The following is a 22,104-nucleotide window of genomic DNA, read 5'->3' as shown; positions in this document are numbered from 1 at the left end:
CACCATATCACACCGTCACAGACAGAATGATGCCCCACACACCATATCACACCATCAGAGACAGAATGATGCCCCACACACCATATCACACCGTCAGACAGAATGATACCCCACACACCATATCACACCATCACAGACAGAATGATGCCCCACACACCATATCACACCATCACAGACGGAATGATACCCCATACACCATATTACACCATCAGAGACAGAATGATGCCCCATACACCATATCACACCATCACAGACAGAATGATACCCCACACACCATATCACACCGTCACAGACAGAATGATGCCCCACACACCATATCACACCATCAGAGACAGAATGATGCCCCATACACCATATCACACCATCACAGACAGAATGATGCCCCATACACCATATCACACCATCACAGACAGAATGATGCCCCATACACCATATCACACCATCAGAGACAGAATGATGCCCCACACACCATATCACACCATCACAGACAGAATGATACCACACACACCATATCACACCGTCACTGACAGAATGATGCCCCACACACCATATCACACCGTCACTGACAGAATGATACCCCACACACCATATCACACCGTCACAGACACAATGATGCCCCACACACCATTTCACACCATCACAGACAGAATGATGCCCCACACACCATATCACACCATCACAGACAGAATGATGCCCCACACACCATATCACACCATCACAGACAGAATGATGCCTCACACACCATATCACACCATCACAGACAGAATGATGCCCCACACACCATATCACACCGTCACAGACAGAATGATGCCCCACACACCATATCACACCGTCACAGACAGAATGATGCCCCACACACCATATCACACCGTCAGACAGAATGATGCCTCACACACCATATCACACCATCACAGACAGAATGATACCCCACACACCATATCACACCGTCACTGACAGAATGATACCACACACACCATATCACACCGTCAGAGACAGAATGATGCCCCACACACCATATCACACCGTCACAGACAGAATGATGCCCCACACACCATATCACACCGTCACTGACAGAATGATACCCCACACACCATATCACACCGTCATAGGCAGAATGATACCCCACACACCATATCACACCGTCACTGACAGAATGATACCACACACACCATATCACACCGTCAGAGACAGAATGATGCCCCACACACCATATCACACCGTCATAGGCAGAATGATACCCCACACACCATATCACACCGTCACTGACAGAATGATACCACACACACCATATCACACCGTCAGAGACAGAATGATGCCCCACACACCATATCACACCGTCATAGGCAGAATGATACCCCACACACCATATCACACCGTCACAGACAGAATGATACCCCATACACCATATCACACCGTCACTGACAGAATGATGCCCCACACACCATATCACACCATCAGAGACAGAATGATGCCCCACACACCATATCACACCGTCACAGACACAATGATGCCCCACACACCATATCACACCATCACAGACAGAATGATGCCCCACACACCATATCACACCATCACAGACAGAATGATGCCCCACACACCATATCACACCCTCACAGACACAATGATGCCCCACACACCATATCACACCATCACAGACAGAATGATGCCCCACACACCATATCACACCATCACAGACAGAATGATGCCCCACACACCATATCACACCGTCACAGACAGAATGATACCCCACACACCATATCACACCGACACTGACAGAATGATACCCCACACACCATATCACACCATCAGAGACAGAATGATGCCCCACACACTATATCACACCGTCATAGGCAGAATGATACCCCACACACCATATCACACCGTCACTGACAGAATGATACCACACACACCATATCACACCATCAGAGACAGAATGATGCCCCACACACCATATTACACCGTCACAGACAGAATGATACCCCACACACTATATCACACCGTCACAGACAGAATGATACCCCACACACCATATCACACCATCACAGACAGAATGATGCCACACACACCATATCACACACACAGAATGATGCTCCACACACCATATCACACCGTCACAAGCACTATACATATAATACTCAACATATAACACTCTATGATATAATAATCCACATGAAATATAATACAATGCTCAGTATGATAGAATACTCCACCTATAATAATCTTTATTTTTTATAGTTTTCTTATATAGCGCTAATGTATTCCGCAGCGCTTTACAGGTTGCACACATTATCATCGCTGTCCCCGATAGGGCTCACAATCTAAATTCCCTATCAGTATGTCTTTGGAATATATGATATAGTGCTCAGTATGATATAATACTCCACATATAATATAATGCTCAGAATGATATATTGCTCCACATACAACGCTCTGTACGATATAATACTCCAAATATAATATAACGCTCTGTGCGATATAATACTCCAAATAAAATATAACGCTCTGTACGATATAATACTCCAAATATAATATAACGCTCAGTATGATATAATAATCCAAATAAAATATAACGCTCGGTACGATATAATACTCCAAATATAATATAATGCTCTGTACGATATAATACTCCACATGTAATATAATATAATGATGCACATATAACGCTTAGTATGATATAATGCTCTACATATAACCTAATGCGCAGTATGATATAATATTTCACATTAAATATAACACTCTCAGTACAATATAATACTCCAGATATAACGCTTAGTATGATATAATAATCCACATATAACGCTCAGTATGATATAACACTATACATATAATATAATGCTCACTACCATATAATACTCCGTACATATAACGCTCAGTATGATATAATACTCCACATATAACGCTCAGTATGATATACTACTCCACATATAATATAACGCTCAGTATGATATAAAACTCCATATAATATAACCCTCCGTATGATATAATACTCCACATATAATGCTCAGTATGATATAATACTCCACTTATAATATAACGCTCAGTATGATATAAAACTCCACATATAATGCTCAGTATGATATAATACTCCACATATAATATAATGCTCAGTATGATATAATACTCCATATATAATATAACGCTCAGTATGATATAAAACTCCACATAGAATATAATGCTCAGTATGATATAATACTCCACATATAATATAACGCTCAGTATGATATAGAACTCCACATATAACGCTCAGTATGATATAAAACTCCACATAGAATATAATGCTCAGTATGATATAAAACTCCACATAGAATATAATGCTCAGTATGATATAAAACTCCACATATAATATAACGCTCAGTATGATATAAAACTCCACATAGAATATAATGCTCAGTATAATACTCCACATATAATATAACGCTCAGTATGATATAATACTCCACATATAATATAAGGCTCAGTATGATATAATACTCCACATATAATATAAGGCTCAGTATAATAATCCACATATAATATAAGGCTCAGTATGATATAATACTCAACATAACACTCACTATAATATAATAATCCACATATAACACTCAGTTTGATATAATACTCCGCATATAATATAATGCTTAGTATGATATAATACTCCACGTATAATCTAATGCTCAGGATGATGTAATACTCCACATATATAAATAATATAATGCTCAGTAAGAAATAATACTCCCCATAAAATATATTATAAAGCTCAGTATGACATAATTCACATATAATATAACGCTCAGTATGATATATACAATCCACATATAATATAATGCTGAGTAAGAAGCAATATTCCAAATATAATAAATTATAACGCTCAGCATGATATAATACTCCACATATAATAAAACACTCAGTAAGAAATAATACTCTACATATAAAGATCAGTATGATATAATACTCCACATATAATAAAAAGCACATTATAATTAACTCTCCACATACAATGCTCAGTATGATATAATACTCCACATATAATATAACGCTTAGTATGATATAATACTCCACGTATAATCTAATGCTCAGGATGATGTAATACTCCACATATATAAATAATATAATGCTCAGTAAGAAATAATACTCCCCATAAAATATATTATAAAGCTCAGCATGATATAATACGCCAATTGTAATATAAGTATTGAGTGTATTTACTGATCATACATTTCAGTAGGGAACATTTTAGATTATACAATTATTTTTCAAGCTGGTGTAATAAAGTATTCTAATTTACTGAGATAATGACTTTGGGTTTTCATTGGCTGTACATTCCACATATGATATAACGCTCAATAGGATGTAATAATTAACACATATAACGCTCAGTGTAAGATAATACTCTACACACAATATGATATAACACTCAGTCTAATATAAAACTCTTCATAATATGTTTAGTATGATCTAATACTCCACATATAACGCTCAGTAAGATATAATACTCCACATATAACGCTTAGTATAATACTCTACATATCATATAACTATTAGTCTGATATAATACTCAACATATTATATATATATGATATAACACTCCATATGACATGACGCTCCGTATGATATAACACTCCTTTTGATATATTGCTCTGTATGACATATTACTTGTTATGATATAGCGCTCTGTATGATATATTGATCCATATGATATAACGCTCCGTATGATATATCGCTCAGTATGATATAACGCTCCGTATGACATAACGCTGTGTATATCGCTCTGTATGATATAACGCTCCATATGATATAATGTGCTATGATATAACGCTCAGTATAACATAACGCTCTGTATGACATAACGCTGTGTATATCGCTCTGTATGATATATCGCCCCATATGATATAATGTTCTATGATATAACGCTCAGTATGACATATCGCTCTGTATGACATAACGCTGTGTATATCGCTCTGTATGATCTAACGCCCCATATGATATAATGTTCTATGATATAACGCTCAGTATGACATAACGCTCTGTATGACATAACGCTGTGTATATCGCTCTGTATGATCTAACGCTCCATATGATATAATGTTCTATGATATAACGCTCACTATGACATATCGCTCTGTATGACATAACGCTGTGTATATCGCTCTGTATGATATAACGCTCCATATGATATAATGTGCTATGATATAACGCTCAGTATAACATAACGCTCTGTATGACATAACGCTGTGTATATCGCTCTGTATGATCTAACGCTCCATATGATATAATGTTCTATGATATAACGCTCACTATGACATATCGCTCTGTATGACATAACGCTGTGTATATCGCTCTGTATGATATAACGCTCCATATGATATAACGCTCCATATGATATAATTTTCTATGATATAACGCTCAGTATGACATATCGCTCTGTATGATATAACGCTCAGTATAACATAACGCTCTGTATGACATAACGCTGTGTATATCGCTCTGTATGATCTAACGCTCCATATGATATAATGTTCTATGATATAACGCTCAGTATAACATAACGCTCTGTATGACATAACGCTGTGTATATCGCTCTGTATGATATAACGCTCCATATGATATAATGTTCTATGATATAACGCTCAGTATGACATATCGCTCTGTATGATATAACGCTCCGTATAACGCTCTGTATGACATATTGCTTCTCATGAATCTTTCATTGAGTATTTCCAGCACTTTCTTCTGCGTCGCTGTGTTATCTCGATGTCGGCACAATCCCCCCTCGTCCATATTTAGCCCCCCGGACTCATCTCTGGGGTCTCCTGATGGCGTTGTATACAGGCGCAGCCTGTGGCCTCTGGGTGTCAGGAGGAGACACCGGATACATTGTATCGAGGGGAGAGCAGCGTCACAACAACGGGTTAATGTGGGAGAAATGTCTGAAAAGTACACCCCCCACCCTAATAAATGCGAGGTCTTCTCATCCTAAGTACTAAGCAATACAAGATGTGAAGCTGTCAGCGGCCATCAGCTCTCCTCCGCGTGCCGCGGTGCCGCCAAACTTTATATTCCAGACAATTATTTCCTTAATTAAAGTATCGGAAAATCTTTTAATAAAATCACAACGGCCGACGGCTGCGCACGCAGGAACATCTGCAAACCATTTCCAGGATGACGGAGCAAAAGCTTCCAATAATGCGCAATAAAACCCTGCTCGCAGCCCGCACCTACAGATAAAGCAGCCGCCGCGCAAAAGGCGACAGCTCACAACTCCCCTTCATCCACACCAATCCCCCGGAGTACCGAGGAGCATCACTCGTTAACGCTGCTCAGGGAACAACCCCTTCTCTTACAACCCCTGGGGCATGTGCAGCGATTAACAGGGTAACTGAACATGGCGCCGGGATACCCCGCTACCAAGTCAAACACTAAGCGCACGTGTCTCAGCTGCACAGAAATAAAACTGCCTGCGCTGCAAATCCCCCAAATATCGGGTTAACGGGCGCATTATGGCGGTGACACAATGTCAGGTTAACCCTCGCCCGCCCGGCACTCCACCCCAGTAACTTTGTGACAAATCACCGACAGAGGGAAGAATAGAACATAACTCAGCCAGGGCCCTGTGTACACAAACCGTCCACCGAGAAACCGTCACGCTATCCGGAGCCACGCCGCCGTCAGCCAGAAACAAAAGCAAACTGTTATTGTAAGTGTAATTATCCCGTGATTGATACGGAGCGCAGGAGCTGACGAACGCCCCCTCCCGAATTCTCACTTTTGCATCAACTTTTGGTAGAGAACACAAGTGACGGAGAACAGTGACAAACCGCGGGGCGGCACCGGTCACACGGCTGCGGATTTAAGGAAGGGGAGATACGAAGCAATGCATCTTACATTCAGGCTATGTGCACACGTTGCGGTTTTTACTGCGGATCCGTAGCGTTTTTGACGCTGCAGATCCGCAGCAGTTTTCCATGCGGTGTACAGTACCATGTTAACCTATGGAAAATAAAAACCGCTGTGTACATGCTGCGGAAAAAAAACCAAGCGGAAACGCGTTTATTTTCCGCAGCATGTCAATTCTTTGTGCGGATTCCGTAGTGGTTTTACATCTGCTCCATATTAAAAAAACGCAGGTGTAAAACAGCAGTAGAATCCGCACAAAAACCGCGGTAAATCCGCAATAAATCCGCAGGAAAAACGCAGTGTTTTTGCCCTGCGGATATATAAATTCCGCACACCAGTCTGCAGCGTGTGCACATACCCTCTCACTAGAAGGAGCGGAATCACGCAACGTAAAGCCGTCAATTCATAAGGGGGGATCTGCTGGAATATCTCGCTAGCGTGGCGCCAGATCCGTGGGTAGCGGGTATATATTTATATATATGGTGCTATGGGGTGGAGGCCGGATGGGGCGCACGACAGTGACAGCGGGTATATATATGGTGCTATGGGGTGGAGGCCGGACAGGGCGCACGACAGTGACAGTGGGTATATAAATGGTGCTATGGAGTGGAGGCCGGACAGGGCGCACGACAGTGATAGCGGGTATATAAATGGTGCTATGGGGTGGAGGCCGGACAGGGCGCACGACAGCGGGTATATAAATGGTGCTATGGGGTGGAGGCCGGATGGGGCGCACAACAGTGACAGCGGGTATATATATGGTGCTATGGGGTGGAGGCCGGACAGGGCGCACGACAGTGATAGCGGGTATATATATGGTGCTATGGGGTGGAGGCCGGACAGGGCGCACGACAGTGATAGCGGGTATATAAATGGTGCTATGGGGTGGAGGCCGGACAGGGCGCACGACAGCGGGTATATAAATGGTGCTATGGGATGGAGGCCGGACAGGGCGCACGACAGTGATAGCGGGTATATAAATGGTGCTATGGGGTGGAGGCCGGACAGGGCGCACGACAGTGATAGCGGGTATATAAATGGTGCTATGGGGTGGAGGCCGGACAGGGCGCACGACAGTGATAGCGGGTATATAAATGGTGCTATGGGGTGGAGGCCGGACAGGGCGCACGACAGTGATAGCGGGTATATAAATGGTGCTATGGGGTGGAGGCCGGACAGGGCGCACGACAGTGATAGCGGGTATATAAATGGTGCTATGGGGTGGAGGCCGGACAGGGCGCACGACAGCGGGTATATAAATGGTGCTATGGGGTGGAGGCCGGATGGGGCGCACGACAGTGACAGCGGGTATATATATGGTGCTATGGGGTGGAGGCCGGACAGGGCGCACGACAGTGATAGCGGGTATATATATGGTGCTATGGGGTGGAGGCCGGACAGGGCGCACGACAGCGACAGCGGGTATATAAATGGTGCTATGGAGTGGAGGCCGGACAGGGCGCACGACAGCGACAGCGGGTATATAAATGGTGCTATGGAGTGGAGGCCGGACAGGGCGCACGACAGTGATAGCGGGTATATAAATGGTGCTATGGGGTGGAGGCCGGACAGGGCGCACGACAGTGATAGCGGGTATATAAATGGTGCTATGGGGTGGAGGCCGGACAGGGCGCACGACAGCGGGTATATAAATGGTGCTATGGGGTGGAGGCCGGATGGGGCGCACGACAGTGACAGCGGGTATATATATGGTGCTATGGGGTGGAGGCCGGACAGGGCGCACGACAGTGATAGCGGGTATATATATGGTGCTATGGGGTGGAGGCCGGACAGGGCGCACGACAGCGACAGCGGGTATATAAATGGTGCTATGGAGTGGAGGCCGGACAGGGCGCACGACAGCGACAGCGGGTATATAAATGGTGCTATGGGGTGGAGGCCGGACAGGGCGCACGACAGCGGGTATATAAATGGTGCTATGGGATGGAGGCCGGACAGGGCGCACGACAGCGACAGTGGGTATATAAATGGTGCTATGGGGTGGAGGCCGGACAGGGCGCACGACAGCGACAGCGGGTATATATATGGTGCTATGGGGTGGAGGCCGGACAGGGCGCACGACAGCGACAGCGGGTATATAAATGGTGCTATGGAGTGGAGGCCGGACAGGGCGCACGACAGCGACAGCGGGTATATATATGGTGCTATGGGGTGGAGGCCGGACAGGGCGCACGACAGTGATAGCGGGTATATAAATGGTGCTATGGGGTGGAGGCCGGACAGGGCGCACGACAGCGGGTATATAAATGGTGCTATGGGGTGGAGGCCGGACAGGGCGCACGACAGCGACAGCGGGTATATAAATGGTACTATGGGGTGGAGGCCGGACAGGGCGCACGACAGCGACAGCGGGTATATATATGGTGCTATGGGGTGGAGGCCGGACAGGGCGCACGACAGTGACAGCGGGTATATAAATGGTACTATGGGGTGGAGGCCGGACAGGGCGCACGACAGTGATAGCGGGTATATAAATGGTGCTATGGGGTGGAGGCCGGACAGGGCGCACGACAGTGATAGCGGGTATATAAATGGTGCTATGGGGTGGAGGCCGGACAGGGCGCACGACAGTGACAGCGGGTATATAAATGGTGCTATGGGGTGGAGGCCGGACAGGGCGCACGACAGTGACAGCGGGTATATATATGGTGCTATGGGGTGGAGGCCGGACAGGGCGCACGACAGTGATAGCGGGTATATAAATGGTGCTATGGGGTGGAGGCCGGACAGGGTGCACGACAGTGATAGCGGGTATATAAATGGTGCTATGGGGTGGAGGCCGGACAGGGCGCACGACAGTGATAGCGGGTATATAAATGGTGCTATGGGGTGGAGGCCGGACAGGGTGCACGACAGTGATAGCGGGTATATAAATGGTGCTATGGGGTGGAGGCCGGACAGGGCGCACGACAGTGGGTATATAAATGGTGCTATGGGGTGGAGGCCGGACGGAGCGCACGACAGTGACAGCGGGTATATAAATGGTGCTATGGGGTGGAGGCCGGACAGGGCGCACGACAGCGGGTATATAAATGGTGCTATGGAGTGGAGGCCAGAAGGGGCGCACGACAGCGGGTATACAAATGGTGCTATGGGGTGGAGGCCGGACAGGGCGCACGACAGCGACAGCGGGTATATAAATGGTGCTATGGAGTGGAGGCCAGACGGGGCGCACGACAGCGACAGCGGGTATATAAATGGTGCTATGGAGTGGAGGCCAGACGGGGCGCACGACAGCGACAGCGGGTATATAAATGGTGCTATGGGGTGGAGGCCGGACAGGGCGCACGACAGCGGGATAATAAATGGTGCTATGGGGTGAAGGCCGGACAGGGCGCACGACAGTGATAGCGGGTATATAAATGGTGCTATGGGGTGGAGGCCGGACAGGGCGCACGACAGCGGGTATATAAATGGTGCTATGGGGTGGAGGCCGGACGGGGCGCACGACAGCGACAGCGGGTATATAAATGGTACTATGGGATGGAATGAAAAAAATTAAAAAAAAAGTATAACAATGTGGCAATCTCGCCTTCACATGACGACACAGGATCAGGTAGAGGCCGAGGCCGGGACGTCTGCGGGAGATAATAGACTGAGCGGAGAACAGTAGTTGCACAACCCCTGACACCGTCTAACATCTGGCCTCCAGATTAAATACCAGTCTGGTCCTAGCCGTCAATCACCGCGGCAAACGACCACTGTCAACGTGCAAAATATCTATCACCGACAACAAACCCCCAGTGATACAAAGTAACCAACCATCAATCTGCAATCCGAAAGTGAGGTGCGAAAGTGGTGCCGTAAAATGAGCGGGCGGTGCGAGGGTTGCAACCTGACGTTATACTCTCACAGGTAGATGTTACAGAGGGAAGACGACAGGACCCTCACGGACGACGGGACCCTCACCCTCAGCTCTTACGGCGAGGGAGAATGGACCTGAATGAGGCTTGGCATTACATTAGATTGTCAGCTCTTACGGCGAGTGAGAATGGACCTGAATAAAGCTTGGCATTAGATTAGATCGTCAGCTCTTACGGCGAGTGAGAATGGACTAGAATGAAGCTTGGCATTAGATTAGATTGTCAGCTCTTACGGCGAGGGAGAATGGACCTGAATGAGGCTTGGCATTAGATTAGATCGTCAGCTCTTACGGCGAGGGAGAATGGACCTGAATGAAGCTTGGCATTAGATTAGATCGTCAGCTCTTATAGCGAGTGAGAATGGACCTGAATGAAGCTTGGCATTAGATTAGATCGTCAGCTCTTACGGCGAGTGAGAATGGACCTGAATGAAGCTTGGCATTAGATTAGATCGTCAGCTCTTACGGCGAGCGAGAATGGACCTGAATGAAGCTTGGCATTAGATTAGATGGTCAGCTCTTATGGCGAGTGAGAATGGACCTGAATGAGGCTTGGCATTAGATTAGATCGTCAGCTCTTACGGCGAGTGAGAATGGACCTGAATGAAGCTTGGCATTAGATTAGATCGTCAGCTCTTACGGCGAGCGAGAATGGACCTGAACTGTGTTTTCTCACTGTGCCACAAATAATTATATATTTAGTCTAAGTGCCGTCTGTGGAAATCACTGACACTACGACCAATGTTATTCAGATGACGGATTGTCCGCTGGTCTCGTCCGTATCTACGGTCGGCTTCTTTATCGCACCATCAGTAAAGTGTCTACTTCCCACGGATTGATAGTGATTATTAGTGCAGGAAACGGTTTTTGGTCTCGTACATTTTATTCACTGCGGAAGTATAAAATCAGACGCCATACGGATGATCGTGCAAATCAAATATCATCCGTTTTTTCAGGATGAAAATAGTCTGATTTTTTAGCCGCGCGTGAACTAATAGTGATAATTGGGGGTACATCTGCATTTTGTCAGTGCAGGAGCTGATCGGTAATATGTGAGCGCGCGGCGGCGTCTGGATCGCTGTCATACGTGGAACACGCTCATTATGGTGACAAGATTTTGACAGTCGTTCTCAGATTTTAATCGCTGCCTGTTAAGAGCCAAGTACAACAAGAGAGGAGATCTCCAGTAGCAGCTCCCGCTCCCCTAGATGAGCCCGAGGGGGGACGGGACCTATAAATCAGCAGATCAGGGGTAGACGCTGACTGGGGGAGGGGGGCTTATTACAGGCTGGCTGACAACCCCTCATACAATATAATTACCCTCCATCTAATGGTGGGAATCAGATAAGACTCCAGACTGAATCCATCAGGATCATAATTGCAACATTGTATTCATTTCCATTGGAACTCCAGGGTCTCCGATCACTGCACACAGGGATACAATGATACAACGTAGCTGCACTTTTACAACTTTTGCTTTCCACAATGTTCCCAGTGCCCGGAGCCCACTGTCCTCGCCCGTCCAGAGGCCCTTACAAGGATTCCCCCCCTATATTTTTATAGATAATTTAGGAGAACAGGATAACATGGTGTACAGGTGAGGGGGGCACAGAGCGAGGACCTCAGCCTGGCGTAGAGCAACCAGGATTTAAGAGCTCGCCATTGATGTCATGACCCCAAAATAAATCCAGTGGGTGTTTAAATGAGGGCGATATTACGGCGGCTAAGTGCTCTCCCCCTCCTGACGGATTATTCCCTGTAACCTGTGGGTATTTTCTAATGTAATGCCCAAGCCGAGGCACATTCATGCAGAAAACGCCAGCACTTAACCCTTCCCCCATGAAGGGGGCACAGATTGGCACCGGGTATTATAAAGCCACAATTGCCCCCACTCATTTTCCCTACGCCCCAATATAAAACATCTCAGTGACTGCAGGGAAGAACTTACAGTAAACTTTCAGGGGTCGACAACTTGTTCCAAGCGCGGACGTGAGTGAGCTTCATCACCAGGAGCCGAGCGGAGAAATCCCAACATCACCAGAAGTCAGCGAGCGACCGGGAGCAGCGCGGCCTCAATGCACAGAAGGAAGCAGTCAGCTATGGCAGCCACGGGGAGCAGCAAAGGACAGCGAGTGATGATCAGTAACCTCCGAGCGGAAACTACTGGCAGAGCACATCTGCAGAGCATCTGCTCCGCTAGGAAGAGAGGTGTCAATGCAGAGCCCGGACCACGGGAGCCACTGTCCACACAGGGCCATCCAGACCCTCCATACTAAGCCACCGTTCCTACAGCTCCAGCATACTGATCCTATTACCAGTCACCTAAGCCTGCGCCCCCACCACAATAACCTGCCTTTAACCCCAGAAATCCCAGCGCTAATAGAAAACCTCAGTCCCTGAATGCTCTAACCCTAAGACACTAATACAAAGCCTCTATCCTTGTGTGTCCTGACCCTAATACCCTCACACCGTCCATATAACCTCAATACCCTCACACCGTCCATATAACCTCAATACCCCCACACCGTCCATATAACCTCAATACCCCCACACCGTCCATATAACCTCAATACCCCCACACCGTCCATATAACCTCAATACCCCCGCACCGTCCATATAACCTCAATACCCCCACACCGTCCATATAACCTCAATACCCCCGCACCGTCCATATAACCTCAATACCCCCACACCGTCCATATAACCTCAATACCCCCACACCGTCCACATAACCTCAATACCCCCACGCCGTCCATATAACCCTAATACCCCCACACCGTCCATATAACCCTAATACCCCCACACCGTCCACATAACCTCAATACCCCCACACCGTCCATATAACCTCAATACCCCCACGCCGTCCATATAACCCTAATACCCCCACACCGTCCATATAACCCTAATACCCCCACACCGTCCACATAACCTCAATACCCCCACACCGTCCATATAACCTCAATACCCCCACACCGTCCACATAACCTCAATACCCCTACACCGTCCATATAACCTCAATACCCCCACACCGTCCATATAACCTCAATACCCCCACACCGTCCATATAACCTCAATACCCCCGCACCGTCCATATAACCTCAATACCCCCGCACCGTCCATATAACCTCAATACCCCCACATCGTCCAAAAACCCTCAATACCCCACACCGTCCATATAACCGGAATACCCCCGCACCGTCTATATAACTCTAATACCCCTGCACCGTCCATATAACCCTAACACCTCCGCACCGTCCACATAATCCTAATACCCACGCATCGTCCATATACCTCTAACATCCACGAACCGTGCATATAACCCTAATACCCTCGAACCATCCTTATAACCCTAATACCCTTACATCGTCCATATACCCCTAACACCCCCGCACCGTCCATATAACCCCAATAACCCTGCACCATCCATATACCCCTAACACCTCCACACTGTCCATATAATCCTAATACCCACGCATCGTTATTAGTCTTACACCGTCCATATAACCCCAATACCCTTGCATCATCCATATACCCCTAACACCCACACACTGTCCATATAATCCTAACACCCCCACACCGTCCATATACCCCTAACACCCCAGCACCGTCCATATACCCCTAACACCCCAGCACTGTCCATATAATCCTAACACCCACACACTGTCCATATACCCCTAACACCCCCGCAACGTCCATATACCCCTAACACCCCCGCACTGTCCATATAATCCTAACACCGCCGCACCGTCCATATAACCCCAATACCCTCGAACCGTCCTTATAAGCCTAATACCCTTGCATTGTCCATATACCCCTAACACCTCCGCACCATCCATATAACCCCAACACCCTTGCATCGTTCATATAACCCTAACCCACCCATTAGCCCTATAACCTCTAAGCTATTCGTACATGAACTGATCCTAATAATAAAGAAAAGGCCCCATAGCCCGGTATATTCTACCCTCTGCCCTAACACAACGCCTCTGTCGCAGTACAATACACAGTTCCTTCTCGCACTGTTTGTATGTAGGTTTCGCGGCATATAAAGTCTCTTGCCCTATACAACCTACACAATAATAATTACCACAAAACAGAAATCCTATATCGAAATACAAAGTATCTAAGCCTAGCTATATCATAAGAGTACAAGGTATCTAAGCTCAGAACTATCCTGATCCAAAAACTAATAAGTCATATGTTGAATGTCCCAACTCAGTAATGAAACCCCCGAATATCCTGATCCTCGTACAATGTATCTAAGCCCTAAATATTCTGACACTAATTTAACAGCTCACATGAATAATGTCCTGACTCTGATACAATATATCCAACCCCAGAAGTATCCGAATACATGTCATGCAGAATGCTGACTCTGATACATTGTATCTAAGCCCAAAATATCCTGGTACTAATGTAAGTGATCGCATTCCCAATGTCCTGATTGGTACAATGTATCCAAGAATTAAAACATCTTCTTAGCAGAATGTCCAGACTGATACAATGTATCCAACACTCAAATATCCAGATATTTATGAGCTTCAGTACAACCATTCTTCCTGTCAGTCTGAACACAAACGCAAACATGGGAACCTGAAACCCCAGAAAACGAGGAGCTATAATGATACAGTATCATAGGAGGGAAATAACCAAACGTAGCGGAGCGAGAGGTGCAGAACGAGACCCCGCAGAACAACACGAGCCAGGAAACTTCGCCTCAAACTCAAAGCAATAAAGTTGGACTTTTTTGGATATTTCCCTCCACCCCAATAATGCGCAGCAATAATCAGCGCACATCCTTATTACACGCCGAGCCCTCGTCACAAACATGTGAATCCAGCCCGGGAGCTGATAGCACGGTGACCTTTGTTCCCTGGAAGAAATCGGGGATGTGCTTGATACTTTGTAACAAGAGCAAAGCGCAAATTAAATTCCTGGCTCCCACGACACTTTTATTTCTGGAGCTTTAGGTAAAGAATACACAAAATGCCAGAAAATAAAGAGGGAAATGTGAGTGGCTGCTGTCACTATGGGGTCGTGCTAGCAGGAGCAGAACTCGGGCAGCCGTCACTCATCCTTCATGGAGAACTGCAGCAAACACCCGGGACGTCTCCGCTCACCCCAATATAAAATCTTAATAAGCCGAGCCACAGCGGATCTGAAGGAACCAGCGGTGAGAGGGCTCTGGGAGCCCTGCAGACCGGGGGGGCACACTGCTGGAGTTAGGCGTCTGGAGCACGGACCCCCGTATAAGAACCAAGTCAGCCGCAGGAGGCGAGACCCTCTGTAAAGACTGCATCTGCGGCACAGCGAAGGCGACACGATCCGGACACAATACTCCGCTATACAATACTCCGCTATACAATACTCCGCTATACAATACTCCGCTATAATGGGATGTATAATAAATAATATATTATATAACACTCCACTCAATAATATAATACTTCGCCACAAAGTGATATATAATGAATAGAATACTCCTCCACAATGTGATAAATATAAGCTAGCATAATAAATAACATGATACTCCGCTTTATCATACACCGTTATATAATACTCCCCTCGGTTATACGGCTCCGTTATAATAATTTCTATTAGAACATGGGTACAAATACAGAACAGGCAATGATTCCGTCTAGAAGAACTTTGTATACAGAGTATATACCGGGGTAGATCAGGCAGGAGGTCCCAAAATAAGGACCGAGTGTAAAGCATATACCGGGGGTCATTATATTCCAACCTATGTATATAGAACATATGATGGGCTCCCTGTATACAGAATTATGTGTTTAAAGCATAAGCTGGGGGTCCCTGTATAAGGACTATGTCTAAAGAATACAGCTGGGGTCCCTGCATTCAAAACTATGTATATAGAGGTTATAACTGGGGTTCTTCTAAGACTAAATCAAGAGAATATACTAAGGTCCTTCTACAAGGACTAAGTCTAGAGAATAAACCAGGGGTCCTTCTGTAAGGACTAAGTCTAGAGAATAAACCAGGGGTCCTTCTGTAAGGACTAAGTCTAGAGAATAAACCAGGGGTCCTTCTGTAAGGACTAAGTCTAGAGAATAAACCAGGGGTCCTTCTGTAAGGACTAAGTCTAAAGAATACATCGGGGGTCCTTCTATAAGGACTAAGTCTACAGAATACATCGGGGGTCCTTCTACAAGGACTAAGTCTACAGAATACATCGGGGGTCCTTCTAGAAGGACTAAGTCTAGAGAATACATTGGGGTCCTTCTACAAGAACTAAGTCTAGAGAATACATTGAGGTCCTTCTACAAGGAGTAAGTATAGAGAATAAACCGGGGGTCCTTGTATTCTAAACTATGTTTTTAGAGGTTATAATGGGGGTCCTTCTATAAGGACTACGTCAAGAGATTACACCGGGGTCCTTCTACAAGGACTAAGTCTACAAAATACACCAGGGATCCCTGTATTCAAAACTATGTACATAGAGTTTAAAACGGGGTGTATATACAGGTTATAATGGGGGTCCTTCTATAAGGACTAAGTCTATTAAATACACCGGGGGTCCTTATATTCAAAACTCTGTATATAGAGGTTGTAATGGGGGTCTTTCTATAAGGACTAGTCTAGCGAATACACCGGGGGTCCCTGTATACATAACTATGTATATAGAGCAATAAGATACAGACTAAGTCTAGAGAATACAACGAGGGTCCTTGTATATACAACAATGTATGGAGAATACATCGGGGTCCTTCTGTAAGGACTAAGTCTAGAGAATACACTGGGGGTCCCTGTATACAGAAATACACAGGAGGTCCTTCTATAAGAACCAAGTTTAAAGAGTACACTGGGGGTCCCTGCATACATTACGATGTATATAGAGAATACACCGGGGTCCTTTTATAGGGACCAAGTCTAGAGAATATGCCGCGGGTCCCTGAATACAGAACTATGTATAAAGAGAATACACCGGGGGTCCCTGTACACAGAACTATGGATATAGAGAATACACTGGGGGTCCTTCTATAAGGACTAAGTCTAGAGAATACACTGGGGGTCCCTGTATACAGAACTATGTATATAGAGAATACACTGGGGGTCCCTGTATACAGAACTATGGATAAAGAAAATACACCGGGGGTCCCTGTATACAGAACTATGTATATAGAGAATACACTGGGGGTCCCTGTATACAGAACTATGGATAAAGAAAATACACTGGGGGTCCCTGTATACAGAACTATGGATATAGAGAATACGCCGCGGGTCCCTGAATACAGAACTATGTATAAAGAGAATACACCGGGGGTCCCTGTACACAGAACTATGGATATAGAGAATACACTGGGGGTCCTTATATAAGGACTAAGTCTAGAGAATACACTGGGGGTCCCTGTATACAGAACTATGTATATAGAGAATACACTGGGGGTCCCTGTATACAGAACTATGGATAAAGAAAATACACCGGGGGTCCCTGTATACAGAACTATGTATATAGAGAATACACTGGGGGTCCCTGTATACAGAACTATGGATAAAGAAAATACACTGGGGGTCCCTGTATACAGAACTATGGATATAGAGAATACGCCGCGGGTCCCTGAATACAGAACTATGTATAAAGAGAATACACCGGGGGTCCCTGTAGACAGAACTATGGATATAGAGAATACACTGGCAGTCCTTCTATAAGGACTAAGTCTAGAGAATACACTGGGGGTCCCTGTATACAGAACTATGTATATAGAGAATACACTGGGGGTCCCTGTATACAGAACTATGGATAAAGAAAATACACCGGGGGTCCCTGTATACAGAACTATGGATATAGAGAATACGCCGGGGGTCCCTGTATACAGAACTATGGATTTAGAGAATACACCGGGGGTCTTTCTATAGGGACTAAGTCTAGAGAATACAGCGGGGGTCCCTGTATACATAACTATGGATATAGAGAATACACCGGGGGTCCTTCTATAGGGACTAAGTCTAGAGAATACAGCGGGGGTCCCTCTTTACAGAACTATGGCTATAGAGAATACGCCAGTGGTCCCTGTACACAGAACTATGTATATAGTTAATACACTGGGGGTCCCTGTATAGATAACTATGGATATAGAGAATACACCGGGGGTCCTTCTATAGGGACTAAGTCTAGAGAATACACTGGGGGTCCCTGTATACAGAACTATGTATATAGAGAATACGCCAGTGGTCCCTGTATACAGAACTATGGATATAGAGAATACACCGGGGGTCCTTCTATAGGGACTAAGTCTAGAGAATACACTGGGGGTCCCTGTATACAGAACTATGTATATAGAGAATACAGTGGGGGTCCCTCTTTACAGAACTATGGATTTAGAGAATACACCGGGGGGTCTTTCTATAGGGACTAAGTCTAGAGAATACAGCGGGGGTCCCTCTTTACTGAACTATGGATACATCCCATGCCCGGGGGCTGCACAGCGGCAGTGGGTCTCTACGAGGACTGGCACTGGGCACCGGCGGTCCCGGCGCGGCGGCGGCACCACCACCGGTAACTGTACAGTAAGAGTGCACTCACCTCTCAAACTCGGGCGGTCCGTCGGGCTCGGTGAGCATGCTGAACCCCGCACAATGTCCCTTTGTCACAGATGCCACCTCTGATTGCTTGAAGGGAACCTGTCAAATGAGTCCAGAGTGGAGTGAGACGGTCTGCGCCTCTCCCCGAGCCCAGACACTCTCCTCTTCCACAGGCACTCTATCCCGGTCACAGACACTCTCTTTCTCTCTCTGTGGCTCTCACACCACTAGAAGTGCTTGACCAGATTCTTAAAGGGCCAGCGGCAGTGCAGGGAGCGCCCCCTCTCAGTCAGTGATCCCCGCAGTCCCTGCACAATGATCCTCATCCCTGGGACAGGAGCAGCGCTCTCACAAGGACACAGCCCAGGGACCCTCTCACAAGGATCTGCCACCTTCCGAGCTGCTGCCCCCTCCCACCCCCCATGTTACTCTGGAGAGAGAGCGCAACAATCACACATTGTTCCCTGGGAAGAAAAGCAAGTGTGACAGATTGAAATCTAGCAGAGGCCCCTCCGAGGGACACTGCACTCTGTATGTCTCTCAGCTGTCTCGGAGCGCTCTTCTTCCCCTCCCAGCACCGTCTCTAGCTTTCCCTGCCCTGCATTCTCTGTTGTCCCTTTTCCTCTGCACTCTCTCTCCTTATCTGCTGTCTTTTCACATCTGCACTTTATGCACTCTCTCACCTTATCTGCTGTCTCTTTTCCTATGCATTTTTGCACTTTCTGCATATCAGCTGTCTCTTTTTACACTCTTTGTTTTATCAGCTGTCTCTTTTCCTCTGCACTTTTTGTACTCTCTCCTTATCTGTCTCTTTTCCTATGCGATTTTTACACTCACCTTATCTGCTATTTTCCTCTCCACTTTTCACACTCTCTCTCCTTATTTCTTTTCCTTTGCACTCTCTAAAATTATTTTCTATCTCCTTCCCTCTGCACTTTTTACACTCTGTCCTGATCTGCTGTCTCTTACTCTGAACTTTGTGTACTCTCCTTATCGCCTGTCTCTTTTCCTCTGCACTCTCTCCATATCTGTCTCTTTTCCTCTGCACTTTTTACACTCTCTCCTTATCTGTCTCTTTTCCTCTGCACTCTCTTCCTTTGCACTCTCTCCTTATCTGTCTCTTTTCCTCTGCACTTTTTGCACTCTCTCCATATCTGTCTTTTCCTCTGCACTCTCTCCTTATCTGTCTCTTTTCCTCTGCACTTTTTGCACTCTCTTCCTTATCTGCTGTCTCTTTTCCTCTGCATATTTTACATTCTGTCCTTTTGCTCTTTCACCCTCTTGTCTCTCTGCTTTTTTGTGAACTTTCAGTTTCCCAGCGGTCTCTCCATCCCGTGTGCCGTCTCTTGGGGTGTCTCTCACCTATGGGGGGCTCTCTTTTCCATACATTGCTCACTCTACCACATGTAATGTTTCCAACCCCTGCAGTGACTGTCTATTCCTCTTGTAAACATTCTCTCTCCTACCTGGTCACTCGGCCATGTGTCTGCAGGGACGGTCTCTTCTGCCACAGGTGTCTGTCCCTCAGAGAACTGCTGTCTCTCCTGGTCAGTCACTGTCTCCATGGCTGTCCCTCGGTCACTTACAGTCCCGCGGGCTGTCTCTCGGTCACTCTCTCACCCACACTCGGTCACTCACTCTCTCGGTCGGTCACACTCTCGGGCTGTCTCTCACTCTCTCGGTCGGTCACACTCTCGGGCTGTCTCTCACTCTCTCGGTCGGTCACACTCTCGGGCTGTCTCTCACTCTCTCGGTCGGTCACACTCTCGGGCTGTCTCTCACTCTCTCGGTCGGTCACACTCTCGGGCTGTCTCTCACTCTCTCGGTCGGTCACACTCTCGGGCTGTCTCTCGGTCACTCACCGTGTCTCTGGCTCCGGGGTAGGAAGTTTCTGGGCTGCTGTCTCCGGTGACGGCCCCACATGGCGGCTCCGCGCCCCCCGGTCCCGGGCTCTCCGGCTCCTGTCAGGTAACGCTGGACGGTGACATGAGAGTGACAGGCGGGGACGCGCAGAGGAGCAGGAGCGGGGGCGCGCACGGGCTCCGGCCGGCAGTAAACACGAGCACAGGGTCCCCCGTCCACTCCTCCAGGGGGGCGGCCACAGCTCGGGGAGGAGACTGACCCCTGCCGGCCGGCGGCGGAGAACCGGGAGACTGGGACGGAATGGCTGCCCGGGGAAGAGACTGTACAGACCCCCGGCCCCACAGAGGAGAGGGTGACGGACCCCCGGCCCCACAGAGGAGAGGGTGACGGACCCCCGGCCCCACAGAGGAGAGGGTGAGGGACCCCCGGCCCCACAGAGGAGAGGGTGACTGACCCCCGGCCCCACAGAGGAGAGGGTGACTGACCCCCGGCCCCACAGAGGAGAGGGTGACGGACCCCCGGCCCCACAGAGGAGAGGGTGACGGACCCCCGGCCCCAAAGAGGAGAGGGTGACGGACCCCCGGCCCCACAGAGGAGAGGGTGACGGACCCCCGGCCCCAAAGAGGAGAGGGTGACGGACCCCCGGCCCCACAGAGGAGAGGGTGACTGACCCCCGGCCCCACAGAGGAGAGGGTGACTGACCCCCGGCCCCACAGAGGAGAGGGTGACGGACCCCCGGCCCCACAGAGGAGAGGGTGACTGACCCCCGGCCCCACAGAGGAGAGGGTGACGGACCCCCGGCCTCACAGAGGAGAGGGTGACTGACCCCCGGCCCCACAGAGGAGAGGGTGACGGACCCCCGGCCCCACAGAGGAGAGGGTGACGGACCCCCGGCCCCACAGAGGAGAGGGTGACTGACCCCCGGCCCCACAGAGGAGAGG

At 47.5% G+C, this 22,104-nt stretch overlaps 1 protein-coding gene across 4 annotated transcripts in view; it reads right to left on the bottom strand.

Moving 5' to 3' along the window:
- Positions 1 to 21,359, bottom strand: part of SOX5 (SRY-box transcription factor 5) — a 311,081-nt gene extending 289,722 nt beyond the window's left edge. For 2 of the 4 annotated variants that reach the window (XM_077267202.1, XM_077267204.1), the window contains exons 1-2: positions 21,163 to 21,359; positions 19,302 to 19,399 (exon numbers count right to left, since the gene is read on the bottom strand). Coding sequence is in view for 3 of the 4 variants with exons in the window: in XM_077267204.1 (XP_077123319.1) it covers positions 19,302 to 19,339 (38 nt within the window). In the remaining variant the exon portion in view is untranslated. Of the gene's footprint in view, positions 1 to 12,704; positions 12,914 to 19,301; positions 19,715 to 21,162 lie in introns of those variants that run through there. The other 2 variants (XM_077267205.1, XM_077267203.1) reach the window with 2 other exon arrangements.
- Positions 21,360 to 22,104: the final 745 nt, after the last annotated feature.

The sequence above is a fragment of the Ranitomeya variabilis genome, chromosome 5, assembly GCF_051348905.1.
Source record: "Ranitomeya variabilis isolate aRanVar5 chromosome 5, aRanVar5.hap1, whole genome shotgun sequence".
NCBI classification, from domain to species: Eukaryota; Metazoa; Chordata; class Amphibia; order Anura; family Dendrobatidae; genus Ranitomeya; species Ranitomeya variabilis.
Note: the sequence above shows the minus strand (reverse complement) of the source record. Positions and strands in the feature narration are given on the sequence as shown.